The 19,751-nt window shown below is 44.5% G+C and overlaps 1 protein-coding gene across 3 annotated transcripts in view; it reads left to right on the top strand.

The window, feature by feature from the left end:
* Positions 1-19,751, top strand: part of ZNF532 (zinc finger protein 532) — a 101,104-nt gene that overhangs the window by 75,498 nt on the left and 5,855 nt on the right. For all 3 annotated transcript variants that reach the window (XM_075327942.1, XM_075327947.1, XM_075327935.1), the window contains exons 9-10: positions 8,464-8,576; positions 13,621-13,780. In XM_075327942.1, the coding sequence (XP_075184057.1) occupies positions 8,464-8,576; positions 13,621-13,780 (273 nt within the window). The remainder of the gene's footprint in view (positions 1-8,463; positions 8,577-13,620; positions 13,781-19,751) is intronic.

Here is a 19,751-nt window from a genome sequence, read left to right as displayed (position 1 = left end):
GCAACCCAAGGTTAAAGGGATGGTTCACTACTCTGCAGTAGTGGCCACATCTATGTAAAACTAATAGGAGAGGCTTTTCTAAATACCTTGTTCAGCCAATTGTGCCTCTGAGCGGCGCTATTGCGGTCCGGTGATCCCCATGAAGTGACCCGCGGGCTCCGTGACCTTTGAGATCCGGTGATGTCATGTCAACTTCCAGTTGACCTGACATCACCGTGGCCAGAAACAGTCTCCATGAGTGACTGGGCTGTGTGCGCATCCACAGCCCAGCGTCACAGCGCAGTATGTCGTGCGCGCTCTCTTTCCCTGCGGAGCACCGCAAGCAGGAGCGATACTGGGCTGTGACGAGAGGTAAAACACCGCCTACAATTCAGTCACTCAGGAAGACTCGGGTCAGCCGCGCTGATGTCAGGTCAACTGGAAGTTGATGTGACATCACCGGATCCCAGTGGTCACAGAACCCAGGGGATCACGTGATAGCAATGAGCGGATTGCAATAGCGCCGCTCAGAGGTTGATTTGGCAACACAAGGTATTTAGAAAAAGCCTTCCCTATCAGTTTACAGGGATTTGGTCACAAAAGCAGAGTAGTGAACCACCTCTTTAATTAGTAGCATCGGATCCCCTGTTTCATTTTAGGATATTATCCAAAGGAGCCACAGAGAAATATAACAGTGAAGAGAAAACTGGCGCTTTGTAATCCTTTCGCTACAGTGGTGGCTAACATAGGAACTCCCATAGAAATGTATGGAAATAACCAGGTATGTGTGGCCTCCTCTCCATTCCCAGCAGGGTGAGAAAATGCCCAATATTATCTAAGGGTCCTAGAGGTGAGTATTCACACCTTGGACTCTTTTCACACCATCTCGAGTGATTTGGCACCAGGAAGGCTTCCGATACATTCACTAAACATGGGCCACCATTCACAAGAGAGAGGACAACTGAGTGTCCATTTGGCATTCATCTGGCTCTTATATGTTGGCATCATTTTTTTTTTTTAGCTGTATAGGGAAGCATAAAGGATTGAGACAGTTGATGGCTGACTTTAGGGCCTGATTCATCATTTTCAGGTTTTTTTTTAAAGGGAACCTGACGGCTGATATATGTGGCCCTATCCGTGAGCATCATGTATCAGGTACTGACTGTAGGGTTTCAGCCAGGTATGTTTGATTCTGAAACACTGTGGCATTGCAGAAGAAAACATACTTTAAAAGCTGCCGAGGACAGATGTCACGCCCCTGGACTAGTCAGGTCGTCACAGGGTACTGCACGCTCGTTAATATTATCCTTAGTGCAGGACTCCAACCCCCATGGTTCTGGGTTCCAAACCTATAGTACTGCCTCGATCAGCATCCAAAAATCCCAATCACACCTTACACCACACCGTGTCAGACACACCAGTAGGCTGCTGAGCTGGAATAGGGCCCACCTAGGGGTCAGGCAGACTGGTGGGAGGTGACAAAGTAGTGAGAGGAAGGGAAGTAGTAGCTCTCAAAGGGAGAGGAAACTGGGGGTTGGAGCTCCCGGGGAAGCTGAGTAAAAGGTTGGGTTGCAGACGGTGGTCTGGACCCGGAAGAGTCGGCGACCCAGTCGCGGGATATTGGGACTGGGTGCCTGGACCTAGTCTTGGAGGACAGTCAGCAACTCGAGTTCAATAGCCGGTCCGGGACCGAAAACATGGCGGGGTACTGGACCCTAGGTCAGGGAGTAGCTACAAGCAACCCGGCAATTAACCTGTGGAGGATAGTGACTTTATGGACTGTCCCCACGAAGCTCAAAGATCAGGGGCACTAGTGCAACAAGGGGGATAGGGCTTTCCAACCCAAGCAGTCCACTGAAATCCCAAGCGTGAGCTCTTGATAGCAAAGCACCTCTACCAATAGTAGGAAGGGGGCCCGGACAGCTTTATGCCTACGGGCCAACTGAACACTTCTAAATTTGTGCACGGGGGCAGGCTCCAGACCATCAGGCAGTACTGTAGGAGACGGATACCCGGACGGCCCTCCTGCAGTATGGGGAGATAAGGTATGCACACTAGTGACTATGTAAGGGGAATACATGAAATAGCAGAAACTGCTGTGTGAATACTGACTTGAAAAATCCAATAGCTATATGTAAGAGTGAAAATGTGAAAAATGGAATCTGCATTACTGCCATGAACATATGAATCAAGAGAAATTTAGCTACTGAATTGATCAATGCAATAGAGCCCCAACACTACGCCAAAGTATTTCTCTACGTTGGGGTCCCTAGCTTGTGTGTGTCCTCTCATGCAGTTAAAAAACTTACCGTGTATGGGAAGCTGAGACCCAGGCTATTTATGCGTATGATATGGATTGGCAATAGGTGTGGTTGGGGAGGGTTCACAAACGAAAAACTACTAACCAATAAGGAATAACGTTTGGAACACCATTCTAAGTCTGAACTGGGTGCAAAAACCTAAAAAAACATCACTATGGGGAGATAAGGTATGCACACTCCTGCAGTGGCACCCAGAGACTTGGTTTACCTTATTGTCAGATTCTGTTCTTCATCACCAACGCTGTCTGAGTGAGTATTTTGCAGGATCCTGTCACTTTAAGTTTATGGGCGGGCATTGGAGTCATGTGATCGGGAGTGAGGGGAACTGAACGTGAAAGACTAGGAGCCGACATCTGACAGCTGCGGAGGCTCATAACCAAGGTAAACATCGGGTAACTTGCTTGGATACCCGATGCCTTGGTTACGAGCGTCTGCGGCTGCTAGGAGCAGGGCTGCCTGCTCCCTGCACACGTAACCAAGGTAAACATCGGGTAACTAAGCCCGCGGTTACCCAATATTTACCTTGGTTACGAGTGTCCTCCGCTCTCAGGCCGGGGAGAGTGGAGAGAGAGGGAAGGGGAGGGAGGGAGAGAGGGGGAGGGAGGGAGAGAGGGGGCGGGGGAGAGAGGGAGGGGGAGAGAGAGAGGGGGAGAGAGACTGATCACCCGAGGCTGGTTTCTGGGCATGCTCAGTAGAGCAAGCAGGATCCTGTCTATCAGCATGCCAGCGTTCACATACAGTTAGGTCCAGAAATATTTGGACAGTGACACAATTTTCTCGAGTTGGGCTCTGCATGCCACCACATTGGATTTGAAATGAAACCTCTACAACAGAATTCAAGTGCAGATTGTAACGTTTAATTTGAAGGTTTGAACAAAAATATCTGATAGAAATTGTAGGAATTGTACACATTTCTTTACAAACACTCCACATTTTAGGAGGTCAAAAGTAATTGGACAAATAAACCAAACCCAAACAAAATATTTTTATTTTCAATATTTTGTTGCGAATCCTTTGGAGGCAATCACTGCCTTAAGTCTGGAACCCATGGACATCACCAAACGCTGGGTTTCATCCTTCTTAATGCTTTGCCAGGCCTTTACAGCCGCAGCCTTCAGGTCTTGCTTGTTTGTGGGTCTTTCCGTCTTAAGTCTGGATTTGAGCAAGTGAAATGCATGCTCAATTGGGTTAAGATCTGGTGATTGGCTTGGCCATTGCAGAATGTTCCACTTTTTTGCACTCATGAACTCCAGGGTAGCTTTGGCTGTATGCTTGGGGTCATTGTCCATCTGTACTATGAAGTGCCGTCCGATCAACTTTGCGGCATTTGGCTGAATCTGGGCTGAAAGTATATCCTGGAACACTTCAGAATTCATCCGGCTACTCTTGTCTGCTGTTATGTCATCAATAAACACAAGTGACCCAGTGCCATTGAAAGCCATGCATGCCCATGCCATCACGTTGCCTCCACCATGTTTTACAGAGGATGTGGTGTGCCTTGGATCATGTGCCATTCCCTTTCCTCTCCAAACTTTTTTCTTACCATCATTCTGGTACAGGTTGATCTTTGTCTCATCTGTCCATAGAATACTTTTCCAGAACTGAGCTGGCTTCATGAGGTGTTTTTCAGCAAATTTAACTCTGGCCTGTCTATTTTTGGAATTGATGAATGGTTTGCATCTAGATGTGAACCCTTTGTATTTACTTTCATGGAGTCTTCTCTTTACTGTTGACTTAGAGACAGATACACCTACTTCACTGAGAGTGTTCTGGACTTCAGTTGATGTTGTGAACGGGTTCTTCTTCACCAAAGAAAGTATGCGGCGATCATCCACCACTGTTGTCATCCGTGGACGTCTAGGCCTTTTTGAGTTCCCAAGCTCACCAGTCAATTCCTTTTTTCTCAGAATGGACCCGACTGTTGATTTTGCTACTCCAAGCATGTCTGCTATCTCTCTGATGGATTTTTTCTTTTTTTCAGCCTCAGGATGTTCTGCTTCACCTCAATTGAGAGTTCCTTAGACCGCATGTTGTCTGGTCACAGCAACAGCTTCCAAATGCAAAACCACACACCTGTAATCAACCCCAGACCTTTTAACTACTTCATTGATTACAGCTGAACGAGGGAGACGCCTTCAGAGTAAATTTCAGCCCTTAGAGTCCCTTGTCCAATTACTTTTGGTCCCTTGAAAAAGAGGAGGCTATGCATTACAGAGCTATGATTCCTAAACCCTTTCTCTGATTTGGATGTGAAAACTCTCATATTGCAGCTGGGAGTGTGCACTTTCAGCCCATATTATATATATAATTGTATTTCTGAACATGTTTTTGTAAACCGCTAAAATAACAAAACTTGTGTCACTGTCCAAATATTTCTGGACCTAACTGTATATAAAGCGCTGCGGAATTAATAATAGTGCTATATAAATGAATAAATATTATTATTATTATTATTATTATTATTATTATTATTATTATTATTAATGGCCTATCCTAAGATTAACCCATCAATATGAAAGTCTTGGACAACCACTTAAAGAAATTGCTATTTTTTTTTCGCAAGCCTCTAGTATACTCCAGAAGGGTCCCAAATGGTAAACTGTAGCGTTAAAATTAAAATCTTATGGATTTTTCCGAAAGAGGATTCAGAATCGTTGGTGTTAATAACCAAAGGAGCAGAAATAAATTTGCTAAAAAAAAGAAAAAAAAAAGAAGTAAATAAAACTTAAAGGATTTACATGTAGCCCTGCGAGTTTAGAGATATCGCGCAGGATATAACAGCTGCAGCGCTAAAGTGCTTCTTAATCTTTTATGAAATACCTTTATTCACCATCTAAAAGCCGAGTAAAATCCAATAGAGATCTAAGTGCCGACGAGAAAGAGAGAGGTGAGACATGAGCTCACCACCCGGCTACAAAGCAAAGTCTTAGAAGATGTCTTCCAAGTCTCTCGTTCCACAGACAGACTTCAGTCGCAGACTCGCGGCTTGTAAGCAAAGTACCGCCGTGCCGCCGTTTCTAGTCCAAAAGTACAAAACGTAGGAAAGCGGTGTGATTCTCAGAGGGTGGCAAGGGGTTTATAGTGTATAAAGAAGCCTGAGGGAAGAAGGTAGACTCTGACCTACATCTTACGAGGCCAGACGAGAACAGAATTTAACGAGACGCATAAAGTACCGTCTGAAGGAACCAATCCTCCATCGCAGGACCCCTACTGGGGCTTAAAAATGGAAGGTGGCAAGTAAAAAAACAAGAAAAGCAGTTCAGCTGAGGATAGAAGAGGGGTCATATAGAACAATGTATAATAGAAGCCGCCACTTCTGTAAAGTCACTGTAACTAAAGCAAAATGAGCCAATTTGTGGATTTCCATTGAGCAATCAGTTTTGCATTTTTCATTTTCATATCTAGGCTCAGAGATTGGGCCCCAAAGTACAATGAGTAAAGAACTATGTTGGCTCGGTGTAGGCTGTGCTTGCAGCATTTGATACTCTTGTACCTATAACCTTTTACTATAATGTGGAACATATACCCGGCAAGCGTGACAGGACATGACAAGTGTGGTGGGGAGTTCAGACCTACGTGCATCTGGCACACAAAAAAGGGGACACAATAACAGTGGGGGGCCCTAGAGCTAGTGAGAGGGGTGGATGGCCACCTCCCATCCTCACCTGCAGCTGTCCCTACTCTCCTCGCCAGTCTCCGCAACTGTCGCCGAGCCGGAAGCTGAGACCATTTGAAGACCCTATAGATGCCCTGGCTAGTGATGGGCAGGTGAGGTTCACTAGACCTACCGCTGCACTAACAAGACACCAGGTAAGGTAAGACAAACTGGTGGAGCACGGTGGCTCAGTGGTTAGCACTGCAGCCTTGCAGCGCTGGCGTCCTGGGTTCAATTCCCACCAAGGACAACATCTGCAAGGAGTTTGTATGTTCTCCCCATGTTTGCGTGGGTTTCCTCCGGGTACTCCGGTTTCCTCCCACACTCCAAAAGACATACCGTTGGGGAATTTAGATTGTGAGCCCCAATGGAACAATGTTGCCAAATATATGTGAGCCTCTCCGAGTCTCAGGAGAAGGGCGGCATACAAATCTGACAAATAAATAATAGCAACAGAAAAGGATACAGCCTGAGTACAGGAAAAACTCCATAGCAGATTCTTCCTCCAAGGCAGCCAGAGAATGAGTGTGAATCTTCAGCAAGGAATGCTAGGAAACACCTCTACTTAAACCTGAAGGGGCATGGCTACAAAGCAGCTGCAGCTTAAACACTCAGCTAGGAACTGCCGGAAAAGCTGCTAGCTGCAAAAGTGAGATTAACTTCTTCAGTACAAAGAGAAACTAAACAATATTTCAATGTAGCGAGCCAGATGGAGATAAGACGCCAGTCCTGAACTGTCACTGGTCTCCAAAAACAGGGAGATGACTGTGACAACCCCTTTCTTTGGAGTCTATTTTTTCACAAATATTTTAGGGCCAATAGGTGATGTAGATTTTTCTTGGGGGGAAGACGTTCCTTTACTATAAGGTCACTCTCCAAGATGTGCCAATGTCATAACAAAATAGAATTGGTAATGTCTTGAGAAAAGTGTGTTGGGTTGAAGTTTTTCCTGGGTCACTTGTCAGGGATTTATTGATTAGACCTTGTGTTTGTATCAGCTTCTTATGGCCTTCATGGATATTCGACTACACTCAGCCGAACCCCCAAATTTTGGTGGGATAAGCAATCAGTCTACGTGGGCTTCCCGACTCCCAGGACAGCAGGACAGTTGGTCAGGAGAGAGAAGGATTCAGCCCTTTCATAGTCCTGATTGCCGGGCCCTTTCATTGTCCTGGTTGCCGGGCCCTTTCATTGTCCTGGTTGCCGGGCCCTTTAATTGTCCTGATTGCCGGGCCCTTTAATTGTCCTGATTGCCGGGCCCTTTAATTGTCCTGATTGCCGGGCCCTTTAATTGTCCTGATTGCCGGGCCCTTTCATTGTCCTGATTGCCAGGCCCTTTCATAGACCTGATTAACAAGCCCTTTCATAGTCCTGATTACCGGGCCCTTTCATAGTCCTGATTACTGGGCATTTCTATAATCCTGATTATTGGGCACTTCCATAGTCCTGATTACTACTCATGTCCATAGTCCTGCTTACCGGGCCCTTTCATAGTCCTGATTACCGGGCCCTCTCATAGTCCTGATTACTGGGCATCTCCATAGTCCTGCTTTCCGGGCCCTTTCATGGTCCTGATTACCGGGCCCTTTCATGGTCCTGATTACTGGGCATTTCTATAATCCTGATTACAGGTCACTGTCCTGATTTCTAGTGACAATTGCTTTGTTGAAGAAGGTCCCTTTCATAGTCCTGATTACCGGGCCCTTTCATAGTCCTTATTACTGGCCACTTTCATAGTCCTGATTACCGAGCCCTTTCATGGTCCTGATTACCGGGCCCTTTCATGGTCCTGATTACCGGGCCCTTTCATGGTCCTGATTACTGGGCCCTTTCATGGTCCTGATTACTGGGCCCTTTCATGGTCCTGATTACTGGGCCCTTTCATGGTCCTGATTACTGGGCCCTTTCATGGTCCTGATTACTGGGCATTTCTATAATCCTGATTACAGGTCACTGTCCTGATTTCTAGTGACAATTGCTTTGTTGAAGAAGGTCCCTTTCATAGTCCTGATTACTGGGCCTTTTCATAGTCCTGATTACTGGGCACCTCCATAGTCCTGATTATCGAGCACTTTCATAGTCCATATTACCGGCCGCTTCCATAATTTCCTGATTACTGGCCACTTCATAGTCGAGAAAGAGAAAAAGGAGATCATCAATAGAACGACAATACATTGCGTTATGCTTTACATTTATATATAATATGAGTTGTTCCCACAACCCTGCATATGAGTTTAGTGTAAGAAGGTGAGAATCTCTTCTCCATTGGACTGCCCTGTGTTTATCCATACAGAAGAGAGGTAAAGACCTGACTCATTTATTGACTGCCACCCATGCCGCAAACCATGGCTGCCATATTCCTGTAATGGCTGGTCACACAACCTTCCTAGGAATGAATAAAATACCCTAGGGTCATGGTATTCAAACTTTTTATTACCATTTGTGCCATGTATTTGCATTGTTCCTCTGTCCATGATGGGTTTATGTTGGTGTCTTCCTCTTCCGTAGCACATGAAGAAACACCCGTGCCGGCAGTGTGACAAGTCTTTCAGTTCATCCCACAGTCTATGCCGACACAATCGCATCAAACACAAAGGCCTCCGCAAAGTTTACACTTGCCCGTAAGTATCGTTTCATTGGGTGAATCAGAACTATAGCGACTCCATGGGGATTATGTATAAGCCTTTTAGGATATTAATTGTATATATGATATCTCTAGGTACAAGTCCTGTGAAAGATAAGCCATATTAGGTTGTCATTTAAGCTGTAGTTAACATGGGCATGACAAGTAATCACCGGGTCTCCAACAAAATGTGTATGGAACACTTACCGAATTATCTGTGACACACAGTGCCTTGAAAAAGTATTCATACCCCGTGAACTTTGCCACATTTTTTCATGTTATATCCACAACCTTAAAGGGAACCTGTTGTCCCCCATAAGCTGCGGCCACCACCAGTGAGCTCTTCTATACAGCATTCCATAATCTGTATATAAGAGCCCAGGCCACTGTGTAGTAGAACATAAAAACACATTTATACTCACCTAAGGGGCGATCTAGTCTGATGGGAGTCGCTGCTCTCCAGTCCAGCGCCTCCTCTCTCCAGTCCGACGCCTCTTTTCTGCGGCAATCGCCGTCCCCCTTCTTCTGAGGCCCATGTGCATGAGTTGTCCTACGTCATCCACCCTGGCCGACATTGAGGTCCTGCGCAGGTGCACTTTGATCTGCCCTACTCAGGGCAGATCAAAGTATTGTAGTGCGCATGCACAGGCAGTCTTTAACCTTTCCTTGTGCATGCGCATTACAGTACTTTGATCTTCCCTCAGAAGCGCAGATCAAAGTACGCCTGTGCAGGAGTGCAATGTCGGCCTGTGTGGATTACGTAGGACACGTCACCCACACTGGGCTGGGTAGAAGGAGGACTGAGATCGCAGTAGAGAGGAGGAGCCAGACCGGAGAGCAGTGACACCCATCGGACCGGACCACCCCCCTAGGTGAGTATTATAAAAATGTTTATTATGTTATACAGAGCGACCTGGGCTCTTATATACAGTATTCTGGAATGATGTATATAAGAGCTCAGTTGTGTAGCTTATAGTCGCCAAATCTGGTGACAAGGTCCCTTTTAAATGTATTTTATTGGGATTTTATGTGATATACCAACATTAGCAAGTATCTATGAGATGTAAAGGAAATTACGTGATTTTCTAAATATTTTAAAAATATAAATCTGAAAATTGTGGAGTGCGTTTGTATTCAGCCCCCTGTTGACTAAGACCCCTAAATATAATACTGAGTGACCAATTGCCTCTAGAAGTCTGCTAATTAGTAAATTGATTCCACCCATCTGTAATTTTTTTTCTCAGTATAACTACAGCTTCTCTGTGAAGACCTCAGAGGTTTGTTTGAGAAAATTAGGTAACAAACAGCAACATGAAAACCAAGGAACACACCAGACAGGTCAGGGATAAAGTTGTGGAGAAGAGTAAAGCAGGGTTAGGTTATAAAAATAGTCCAAGACACACTGTTAATCCTATATTGTAATAACTTGTAATAACTTGAAAGCTTAATAAAAAAAGAGATTAAACTTTAAAATTAGTCCAAGCTTTGAACATCTCACAGAGCACTGTTAAATCCATCATCCAAAAAAATGGAAGGAGTATGACACCACTGCAAAGACCCAGCCGTCCACCTAAACTGACATCCCAAGCATGGGAGCACTAACTAGAGAAGCAGCCAAGCTCACGTGCAAAGGAGAATCGGCAAAAATGTCACCTCTAGATGTGCAAAGCTGATAGCGACATCCCCCAAAAAGGCCCGCAGCAGTAATTGCAATGAAAGGTGGTCCTACAAAGTATTGACTCAGATTTATATTTTTAAATATTTAGAAACCCAACTATCTTTTCCTTTACACTTCACAAATACTTTCTACTTAGTTTTGGTATATCACATATCATCCCAATAAAAGTGTGTGGGTGTAACGCCAAAAAAATGTGAAAAGTTCACGGGATGTGAATACGTTTTCAAGGCACTGTCACTATATATATGCATGTATAGTAAATACTGAGCAAATGTATTAGGAGGGTGTGGAAGAAATGTTTCCATGGAAAAATGTTTGCAAAAATTAAAGTTTTAATACTTTAGATTTATCAGTTAAAGGGAACCTGTCAGCAGAAATTTTGCACTAAACCTAAAGGTTTCCCCCTCTGCAGCTCCTGGGCTGCATTCTGGAAAGGTTCCTGTTGTTATTGTGCCCCCTTTTAGACCAAAATAAATACTTTATAAAGTGGTACCTTTTCCTATGCAAATCTTGTTAATCGTACACGGGTGCGGGCTGTCTGGTGACCGTTATTCTGCCTCCTGCTGCTTTACACCGTCCCCCATCGCTCAATTTCATACCTCAGGACACCGTCCAGTGTGCCCGAGGTCTCGCGGATGCGCCGTGCCACTCTAGCGGGACTGTGCACTGTGCACAGTGTGACCGCTGGTGACGTGTTGCGCAGGCGTGAGATTATGGGCGGCGCTGTGATTTTCATCAGCAAGTACCCGCCCATAATCTCGTGCCCGCGCTTTTCACTCTGCCTCCACCGTTCTGCTGCTCTGCTCCTCCCATCTATTTCCTGCTCCAGGGCAAGATGGGAAAGAGGTGACGTGGGGTCATGTGGCCAGCGCTTACGCAGAACGGTGGAGGCAGAGGGGAAAGCGCGGGCACGAGATTATGGGCGGGTACTTGCTGATGAAAATCACAGCGCCGCCAATAATCTCACGCCTGCGCAACACTTCACCAGCGGACACACTGTGCACAGTGCACAGTCCCGCTAGTGTGGCACGGCGCATGCGTGAAACCTCGGGCGCACTGTGCGACGTCCTGAGGTATGAAATTCAGCGATGGGGGACGGCGTAAAGCAGCAGGAGGCAGAATAACGGACACCAGACAGCCCGCCCCCGTGTACGATTAACAAGATTTGCATACAAAAAGGTACCACTTTATAAAGTATTTATTTTGATCTAAAGGGTGCACATAACAACAGGAACATTGCTAGAATGCAGCCCACGAGCTGCAGAGGGGGAAACCTTTAGGTTTAGTGCAAAATTTCTGCTGACAGGTTCCCTTTAATAAGATTCAAAGTGAATGAACAAAACATAAATTAAATCACATTAATATTTGCTGTGACGACCTTTCGTCCTCATCAGTTCTTCTAGCTACATTTCCACACCCCTTTTTTGAAGGAACTCGGCAGGGAGGTTGTTCGAAACATCTAAAGGGTGCTTTACACGCTGCGACATCGCTAACGATTGCTAGCGATGTTGAGCGCGATAGCACCCACCCCGTCGTATGAGCGATATGTGGTGATCGCTGCCGTAGTGAACATTATCGCTACTGCAGCGTCACACGCACATACCTGTGCAGCGACGTCACTGTGACAGCCGAACAATCCCTCCTTCAAGGGGGAAGGTGCGTGCGGCGTCACTAAGCGGCCGGCCAATAGAAGCGGAGGGGCGGAGATGAGCGGGACGCAACATCCCGCCCACCTCCTTCCTTACGCATAGCCGGTGGAGGCAGGTAAGGAGATGTTCGCCGCTCCTGCGGTGTCACACACAGCGATGTGTGATGCCACAGGAACGACGAACAACATCGCTACGTACAAGACAACGATTTTTGGTGTTTGGACGACCTCTCCAAAACCAACAATTTTTGTCTCTTTTGCGATCGTTTAAGGTCGCTCGTATGTTTTACACGCTGCGATGTCTCTAGCGACGCCGGATGAGCGTCACAAACACCGTGACCGATAAATAAATCGTTAGCGATATCGCAGCGTGTAAAGCCCCCTTTAGAGAACCAACCCCAGATCTTCTGTGTATGAGGCTTGTTCTGTCTCTTCATGTGATCTCCGACAGATGGGATGATATAAGATCAGGGCTCTGCGGGGGCCGGATCATCACCTCCAGGACTCCTTGTTCTTAATGATACTGGCTGGATGTTTGCGGTTGTTGAGCTGCAGAATAAATTTGGAGCCGATCAGAAGCTTCACTGATGGTACTATATGATGGAGAAGTATCTGCCAGTATTTTTCAGTATTCATGACACCATTAAACCTGACCATATCCCTAACTCCTTTTGGAAAATTACAGCTCCAAACTTGCAGGACTCTCCACCATGCATCACTGTTCCTACAGACACTTATTATTGTGCAGCTCTCCAGCCCTGTAGGGGCAAACTTCCTTCTGTTACAGCCAAATAGTCTCGACCATCTACTGCCATTTTTTTTCACCCCAGTTCCTATGTTTTTGTACATGGCTTAGTCACTTGGCCTTCATTACGTGTTGGAGGTATGGATTTTGGCCACAATTATTCCATGAAGATCACACTTGAACAGTAGATGGGTGTAGCTGAGTCCCATTGGTTGCTGCCATTTCTGAGCTGATGGCACTGCTGGATATCTTCTGATTTCGGAGGTAACATGATGTGTCCTTCATCTGCTGCACTAAGTTTGGTTGGTCGACCACTTCGTCTACGATTCTCAACTTTACCTATTTTTTTTGGTGTCCTCAACCCTGAGAAATACATCTTATCCGTCATGCAATACAATGAGGGAGACATCTGACTTACCCCAAACATCCAGCCAATATCATTAAGAACAAGGAGTCCTGGAGGTGATGATCCGGCCCCCGCAGAGCCCTGATCTCACATAATCCAGTCTGTCTGGGATCACATGAAGGGATAGAAGGATCCGCACAAGCCTCATACACAGAGGATCTGGGGTTAGTTCTCCAAGGTGTTTGGAACAAGCTCCCTGCGAAGTTCCTTCAAAAACTGGGTGCAAGTGACAAGTGCACCTAGAAGAAGCGTGTTCACCAAATATTGATTTGAATAATCTTTCTCTTTTGTCTATTCATTTTGTATTTTGTTCATTCATGAAAAAATAACTATTAACACTTCTATTTATGAAACCATCTTACTTTGCAGCATATTTTCCACTCCTTCTTAAAATTATCTTACAAAGCTACCTCTTTAGTCCTCATAATCCTTGTTACACGATCCATATCTTGCTGCCTGCTGACACCACAAGGGGGCGCCCTAATTATCTTATGATAGAAGCCCCCAGATATAATCCAGCATACATTTTCATTATTGGGTAACCCGTGTGTGCTTCCATGTACAGGCATTGTCCGGACACTAAGCGGGCTTTCACCAAGCGTCTCATGCTAGAAAAACATATCCAGCTGATGCACGGCATTAACGAATGTGAAGTCAAAGCTGAAGAAGACGAATCCGAAGAATCCGAGTCTGTGGAGATGTCCGAAGTCAAAGAAGAGCTAGAGGTAAGAGATACAAAAAGAGCATATTCTAATATTAATAATAGAAAGGAAAGGCTAGGCACTGCAAGCCCCGGTGTGTACTCACGAGTCTGTGGTTTTCCCGTGGATCACGGATCTCCAGCCGATCCCCGTGGTGCTCTGCCAAAGTGCAGGAACCCAATATAAACTTCAGATGAGAAGGAATGGCGGCAACTCACTGGTAGATATTAACGGCAAATTTATTGCACAAACTGCAGCATTGTTACAGCATAACCGGGGAGGGGGGAGTGCAGGGGCGCCGGACGACGGCCGTTTCGCACCGTAACAGGTGCTTCCACAGGTCCGAATTGACAATTGGATTCAGACCTGTGGAAGCACCTGTTACGGTGCGAAACGGCCGTCGTCCGGCGCCCGTGCACTCCCCCCTCCCCGGTTATGCTGTAACAATGCTGCAGTTTGTGCAATAAATTTGCCGTTAATATCTACCAGTGATTTGCCGCCATTCCTTCTCATCTGAAGTTCATATTCTATTATTACACAGCAGCTGGACCTGCGGGAGGGAGATAGTCCCACAGCTAATGTACCATCGGTGTAAGAACTAACTCTACTAATATATACGGTGCTCATGCTGATCCTATATACACTCCTCAACACCGAAACGGCAAAACTAGAAAGGAAAAGTGGTGGAAGTCACAGGATAGAGACGTTACTGATCTGCAAATGGTGGAAAAATGGGAACTACATTTTCAAAACATTAGTAGTCGTCTGAGGAAGGTTCTGCTGCACTGAATGCAGTTTGGGAAATCATCAAGATCCTCTGCTGGCAGCTCCTGTGTAATCACCATCCCAACTAATGATGTCCCAAATGACAAGTCCAGAAACGTTGCGGCAATAGGAGCACCTTTAGGTCATAGAGGCTGCTCACTGTAGCACAATCGACATGCTGCCCACTCATTTACGTCAGGGCATATATATGGGGCCACATAGCAGAGGTTCTAATTGCCTCCCCCCCAAAAAAATAAATAAATTTGGCTGCATCGCTTAGGAACATATCACAACTTGCAGCACTTACAAAGTAATTTCCTACCTATTGAATCCCCTAAATTGAATCATACCCATAAATTATGATGCCAAGTAATGTGGCCCACAAACATTGTCTGATATCCCCACAGTGAATTCCTCCACACTACCCTCAGCACAGTATGATGACCCTACTGTACTCTCCTCAACTGCCCTGGCAAAATATGGTAACCCCAACACAGTATGATCCTCAAATTGTGACCCCCTTCACAAACCTCCATGCCGTATAATGGGCCTAAATACAGTATTATTGACCCCACACAAACCTTCACATTGTATGTTTGCTTGTATACAATATAATGGCCCTCAAATAACCTTCATAAAGTATAAAGACTCCCTCATAGCCCACAAAATAGTATAATGCCTCCACATAGACTTTCACATAGTATAGTTGGGCCCCACATATCCCTACAGTTTAATGGGCACCACATTGCATTGGCTTCCATACAGTATAATGCACCCCAGTCCTCCATCTTGTATAATGGGCCCCACATAATCATATAGTATAATGTAGCTCCCATAGTCCTCCTTGTACTGTATTATAATGCATCCCCATAGCCCTCCATATAGAATAATGGGCCAAACATAGTCCTCCATGTAGTATAATGCACCCCAAGTAGTCCTTCATATAGTATAATATGCTCCATATATTGTAATGTGCTCTCTAGACCTCCTTTTAGTATAATGCACCCTAATAGTCCTCCCATATAGTATAATGGGCTCACATAGTTCTCCATGTAGTATAATGCAGCCCCATAGTCCTCCATATATTATAATGCCCCCATAGCCCTCCTTATAGTATTATGGGCATTGGCCACCAGTGTGCTCACTTAAAAAATAAAAAATAAATAAATACTCCCCTGTCCTCTTTCCCACTCTGCTCTGGTCTCTCTATCTCATACCCCCCCAGATATTATCTGCTCCTCAGCTGCTGTCACTCAATCAGCTGCCGATTTTATAAACTTTACTTTCTTGGATTTCAAAACCTAAACATCCGAGCGGACCACTACAGGTATGTATAGACTCAGCCTGATAGTGCCAGTATAGCACTGGCTTTAGGTTATATACGAAAATCCTGTTGATTGGTGCTCTTTATGCAACTTGAAGATTAAATGATCTCTAAAAGAAAAAAATATTTTTATATTTTATTTTTTAAAATGAACAAAAAAAGAAAATGGGCTAATGCAAACGTTTAGGCACCTTTCAGCAAGTATTAAAGCCTGTAAATGTTTTTTTGTAACAGCTAAGAGCTTTCTGAGTCTTGTTTGAGGGATTTTCATCCATTCTTCCTTGGAAAAGTCTTCCAGTTCTGTGAGATTCCTTGCTGGTCTTCCAGTTCTGTGAGATTCCTGGCTCGTCTTCCAGTTCTGTGAGATTCCTGGCTCGTCTTCCAGTTCTGTGAGATTCCTTGCTGGTCTTCCAGTTCTGTGAGATTCCTGGCTCGTCTTCCAGTTCTGTGAGATTCCTGGCTCATCTTCCAGTTCTGTGAGATTTCTTGTTCGTCTTCCAGTTCTGTGAGATTCCTTGCTGGTCTTCCAGTTCTGTGAGATTCCTTGCTGGTCTTCCAGTTCTGTGAGATTCCTTGCTGGTCTTCCAGTTCTGTGAGATTCCTGGCTCATCTTCCAGTTCTGTGAGTTTCCTTGCTGGTCTTCCAGTTCTGTGAGATTCCTGACTCGTCTTCCAGTTCTGTGAGATTCCTGACTAGTCTTCCAGTTCTGTGAGATTCCTTGCTGGTCTTCCAGTTCTGTGAGATTCCTGGCTCGTCTTCCAGTTCTGTGAGATTCCTGGCTCGTCTTCCAGTTCTGTGAGATTCCTGGCTCGTCTTCCAGTTCTGTGAGATTCCTGGCTCATCTTCCAGTTCTGTGAGTTTCCTTGCTGGTCTTCCAGTTCTGTGAGATTCCTGACTCGTCTTCCAGTTCTGTGAGATTCCTGACTAGTCTTCCAGTTCTGTGAGATTCCTTGCTGGTCTTCCAGTTCTGTGAGATTCCTTGCTGGTCTTCCAGTTCTGTGAGATTCTTGGCTCATCTTCCAGTTCTGTGAGGTCCCTGGCTCATCTTCCAGTTCTGTGAGATTCCTGGCTCGTCTTGCATGCACGTCTCTTTTGAGTTCTAGCCACAGATTTTCAATGATGTTCAGATCAGGGGACTGTGAAGGCCATTGTAAAACCTTCAGTTTGCGCCTTTTGAGGTAATCTATTGTGGATTTTCACGTGTGTTTAGGATCATTATCCATTTAGAGAGGCCATCCTCTTTTCTCTTCATTTCTCCTCTTTTCAACTTCAGCTTTTTTATAGATGGAGTTATGTGTGCATCAAGAAGTTGCTGAAATTTCATTGACTCCATTCTTCCCTTTACCCGTGAAATGTTTCCCTTGCAATTGGTTGCAACAAAACCCCAAAGTATGATTGATCCACCCCCATGCTTATGGTTGGCGAAATGTTCTTTTCTTGAAATTCTGTGCCCTTTTTCTCCACACATACCTTTGACCATTGTGGCCAGAGTTCTTTTTTTAAACTTGTTAGTCCACAGGACTTGTTTCCAAAATACATCAATCTTGTTTAGATGTTCTTTTACATACACTAACACGGAATTTTATGATGAGGACGCAGCAGAGGTTTACTTCTGTTGAATCTTACACGAAGGCCATATTTGTGCAGGTGTCTCTAAATGTACCACAACTCCAGATTCTGCTAAATCTTCCTTAAGGTCTTTTGCAGTCACGCAGAAGATCTGATTTGCCTTTGCTTTCTAGCAATCCTATGAGCAACTCTCACAGAAATTTAGCTTGGTCTTCCAGACCTTATCCTGACCTCTACTATTCCTGCCATTTCTTAATTACATTTTGAACTGAGGAGAGGGCAACTTGAAAACTCTTTGCTATCTTCTTATAGCCTTCTCCTGCTTTGGGCCGCCGCCATTTTAATTTTCAGAGTGCTAGACAGCTGCTTAGAAGAATCCATGGTTGCTATTTTTTGGCACAAGGTTAGTGGAGGCTGGGGTTTTTATACCACTGGGAAATGTGCATCATCTGATGATAGTGAAGAAGCCATAACCCTAATAGGCTAATTAAGGTCTGCAAGCGCACAAATCTCCAAGGGTGCCCAAACTTTTGCATCAGCCCATTTTCCTTTTTTTTTAGTTGTTCAGATGTAAAAGATGAAAACATTTTGTTTGTTTTGCCTAAAATTCAAAGAGAATATGTCATCTTTAACTTTATACCTTTTTGGAGATAGTTTCATCTTCAACTTGCTTAACTGTTCACAATAACAATATTTTTGACCGGGGTGCCCAAACTTTTATATGCCACTGTATATAGCACCAAGCACTTTACAGACATCATCATCACTCCTGTCCCCATTGGGGCTCACAATCTAAAATCCCTCCCTGTAGGTCTTTAAAGAGGACACCGGAGGAAACCCATACAAACATGGGGAGAACATACAGACTCCTTGCATATGGTGTCTTATCTATTTCCGTTTCTTTTTTTATCTCCTCCTTTGCTTTCATTTCCTAGCACTTACCTTTCCATTCTTTCATTTATTTCTTCTTTCATTTTTTGCTCCTTTACTATCTGATGTCATTGATATAATCTGTATACATTACTGTAGAATGTTCCCATTGCTTTCTCTTTTTCCTTGTCTATCTTTCTTTTCTTTTTTCTTTATAGTCTCCTTCCTTTTCCTCATCCTTTCATTTCCTTCTTCTTTTCAACCTTTCAATTCTTTCCTTTCCTTCCTGATGTGACTGGTTATAATGTGTATTCAGCACTGCAGAACAAGTTCTATTGCTTTACCTTTTTCTTCCTTTCTTTAGGTTTTCACTTTGCTTCTTCACAGTAACTGACCTTTCTATCATTTGTCTTCTCTCTTCTTTCCTTTGCTTTTGTTCCTTCCCCCTCTTCTGGTGCAAATGACGATAATCTGTAACATCCTTCCAGTGCTTCCCCTTATTTCTTCACTTTCATCTCATTATCTTTTTCTTCTTTATAACATCTTCCCTTCATCTCTTCCTCTTCTCTTTCCTTCCTTTCATCCTGTTGTTTTTTCTTTTCCTCTCCTCTCCCTGTTATGATATGAATAACTATAATTTGTGTGCAGTGTCTTCCCATGGCTTTCCCGTTTTCCTCTTCTTTTTGTCTTTTTACCTTTTCTTCCTTTACAACATCTTCCCTTTCCTCTTTCTCCTCTTTCCCTTTGTACTTTCTTCCTTTCACCTCTTTCCCTTTGTCTTTCATTTCTTGCACTTTTTCCCTCTTTCCCCTCTTTCCCTTTATCCTTCCTTTCACTTCATACCCCTTTCCCTTTGTCCTTCCTTTCTTTCACTTCTTTCCTCTTTCCCTTTGTCCTTCCTTCCTTTCACTTCTTTCCTCTTTCCCTTTCTCCTTTCTTCCTTTCACTTCTTTCCTCTTTCCCTTTGTCCTTCCTACCTTCCTTTCACTTCTTTCCTCTTTCCCTTTGTCCTTTATTCCTTTCACTTCTTTGCTCTTTCCCTTTGTCCTTCCTTCCTTTCACTTCTTTCCTCTTTCCCTTTCTCCTTTCTTCCTTTCACTTCTTTCCTCTTTCCCTTTGTCCTTCCTACCTTCCTTTCACTTCTTTCCTCTTTCCCTTTGTCCTTTCTTCCTTTCACTTCTGTCCTTGTTCCCTCTGTTTCGCCCCTGCGGATATGAATTATTACTTGCAGCACAGCAAAATGTCTTCTTATTGCTTTCCCTTTTTCTCACCTTTCTTCATTTTCCCACTACTTTTTATTGCATCTATGTAATATCTTTCCATTCCGCCTTCTTCCTTTCCTTCCTTTCTCTCACTTCTTTCCTCTTTCCCTCTTTTTCTTCCCTGCTGATGTGAATCATTACATGCGCACCACAAAACGTCTTATTGCTTTCCCTTTTTCTCTCCTTTCTTCTTTTCTCCCCACTT

Source organism: Anomaloglossus baeobatrachus, chromosome 1, assembly GCF_048569485.1.
Source record: "Anomaloglossus baeobatrachus isolate aAnoBae1 chromosome 1, aAnoBae1.hap1, whole genome shotgun sequence".
Taxonomy (NCBI): domain Eukaryota; kingdom Metazoa; phylum Chordata; class Amphibia; order Anura; family Aromobatidae; genus Anomaloglossus; species Anomaloglossus baeobatrachus.
The sequence above is the reverse complement of the archived record's forward strand: the minus strand, read 5'-3'. Positions and strand labels throughout refer to the sequence as shown.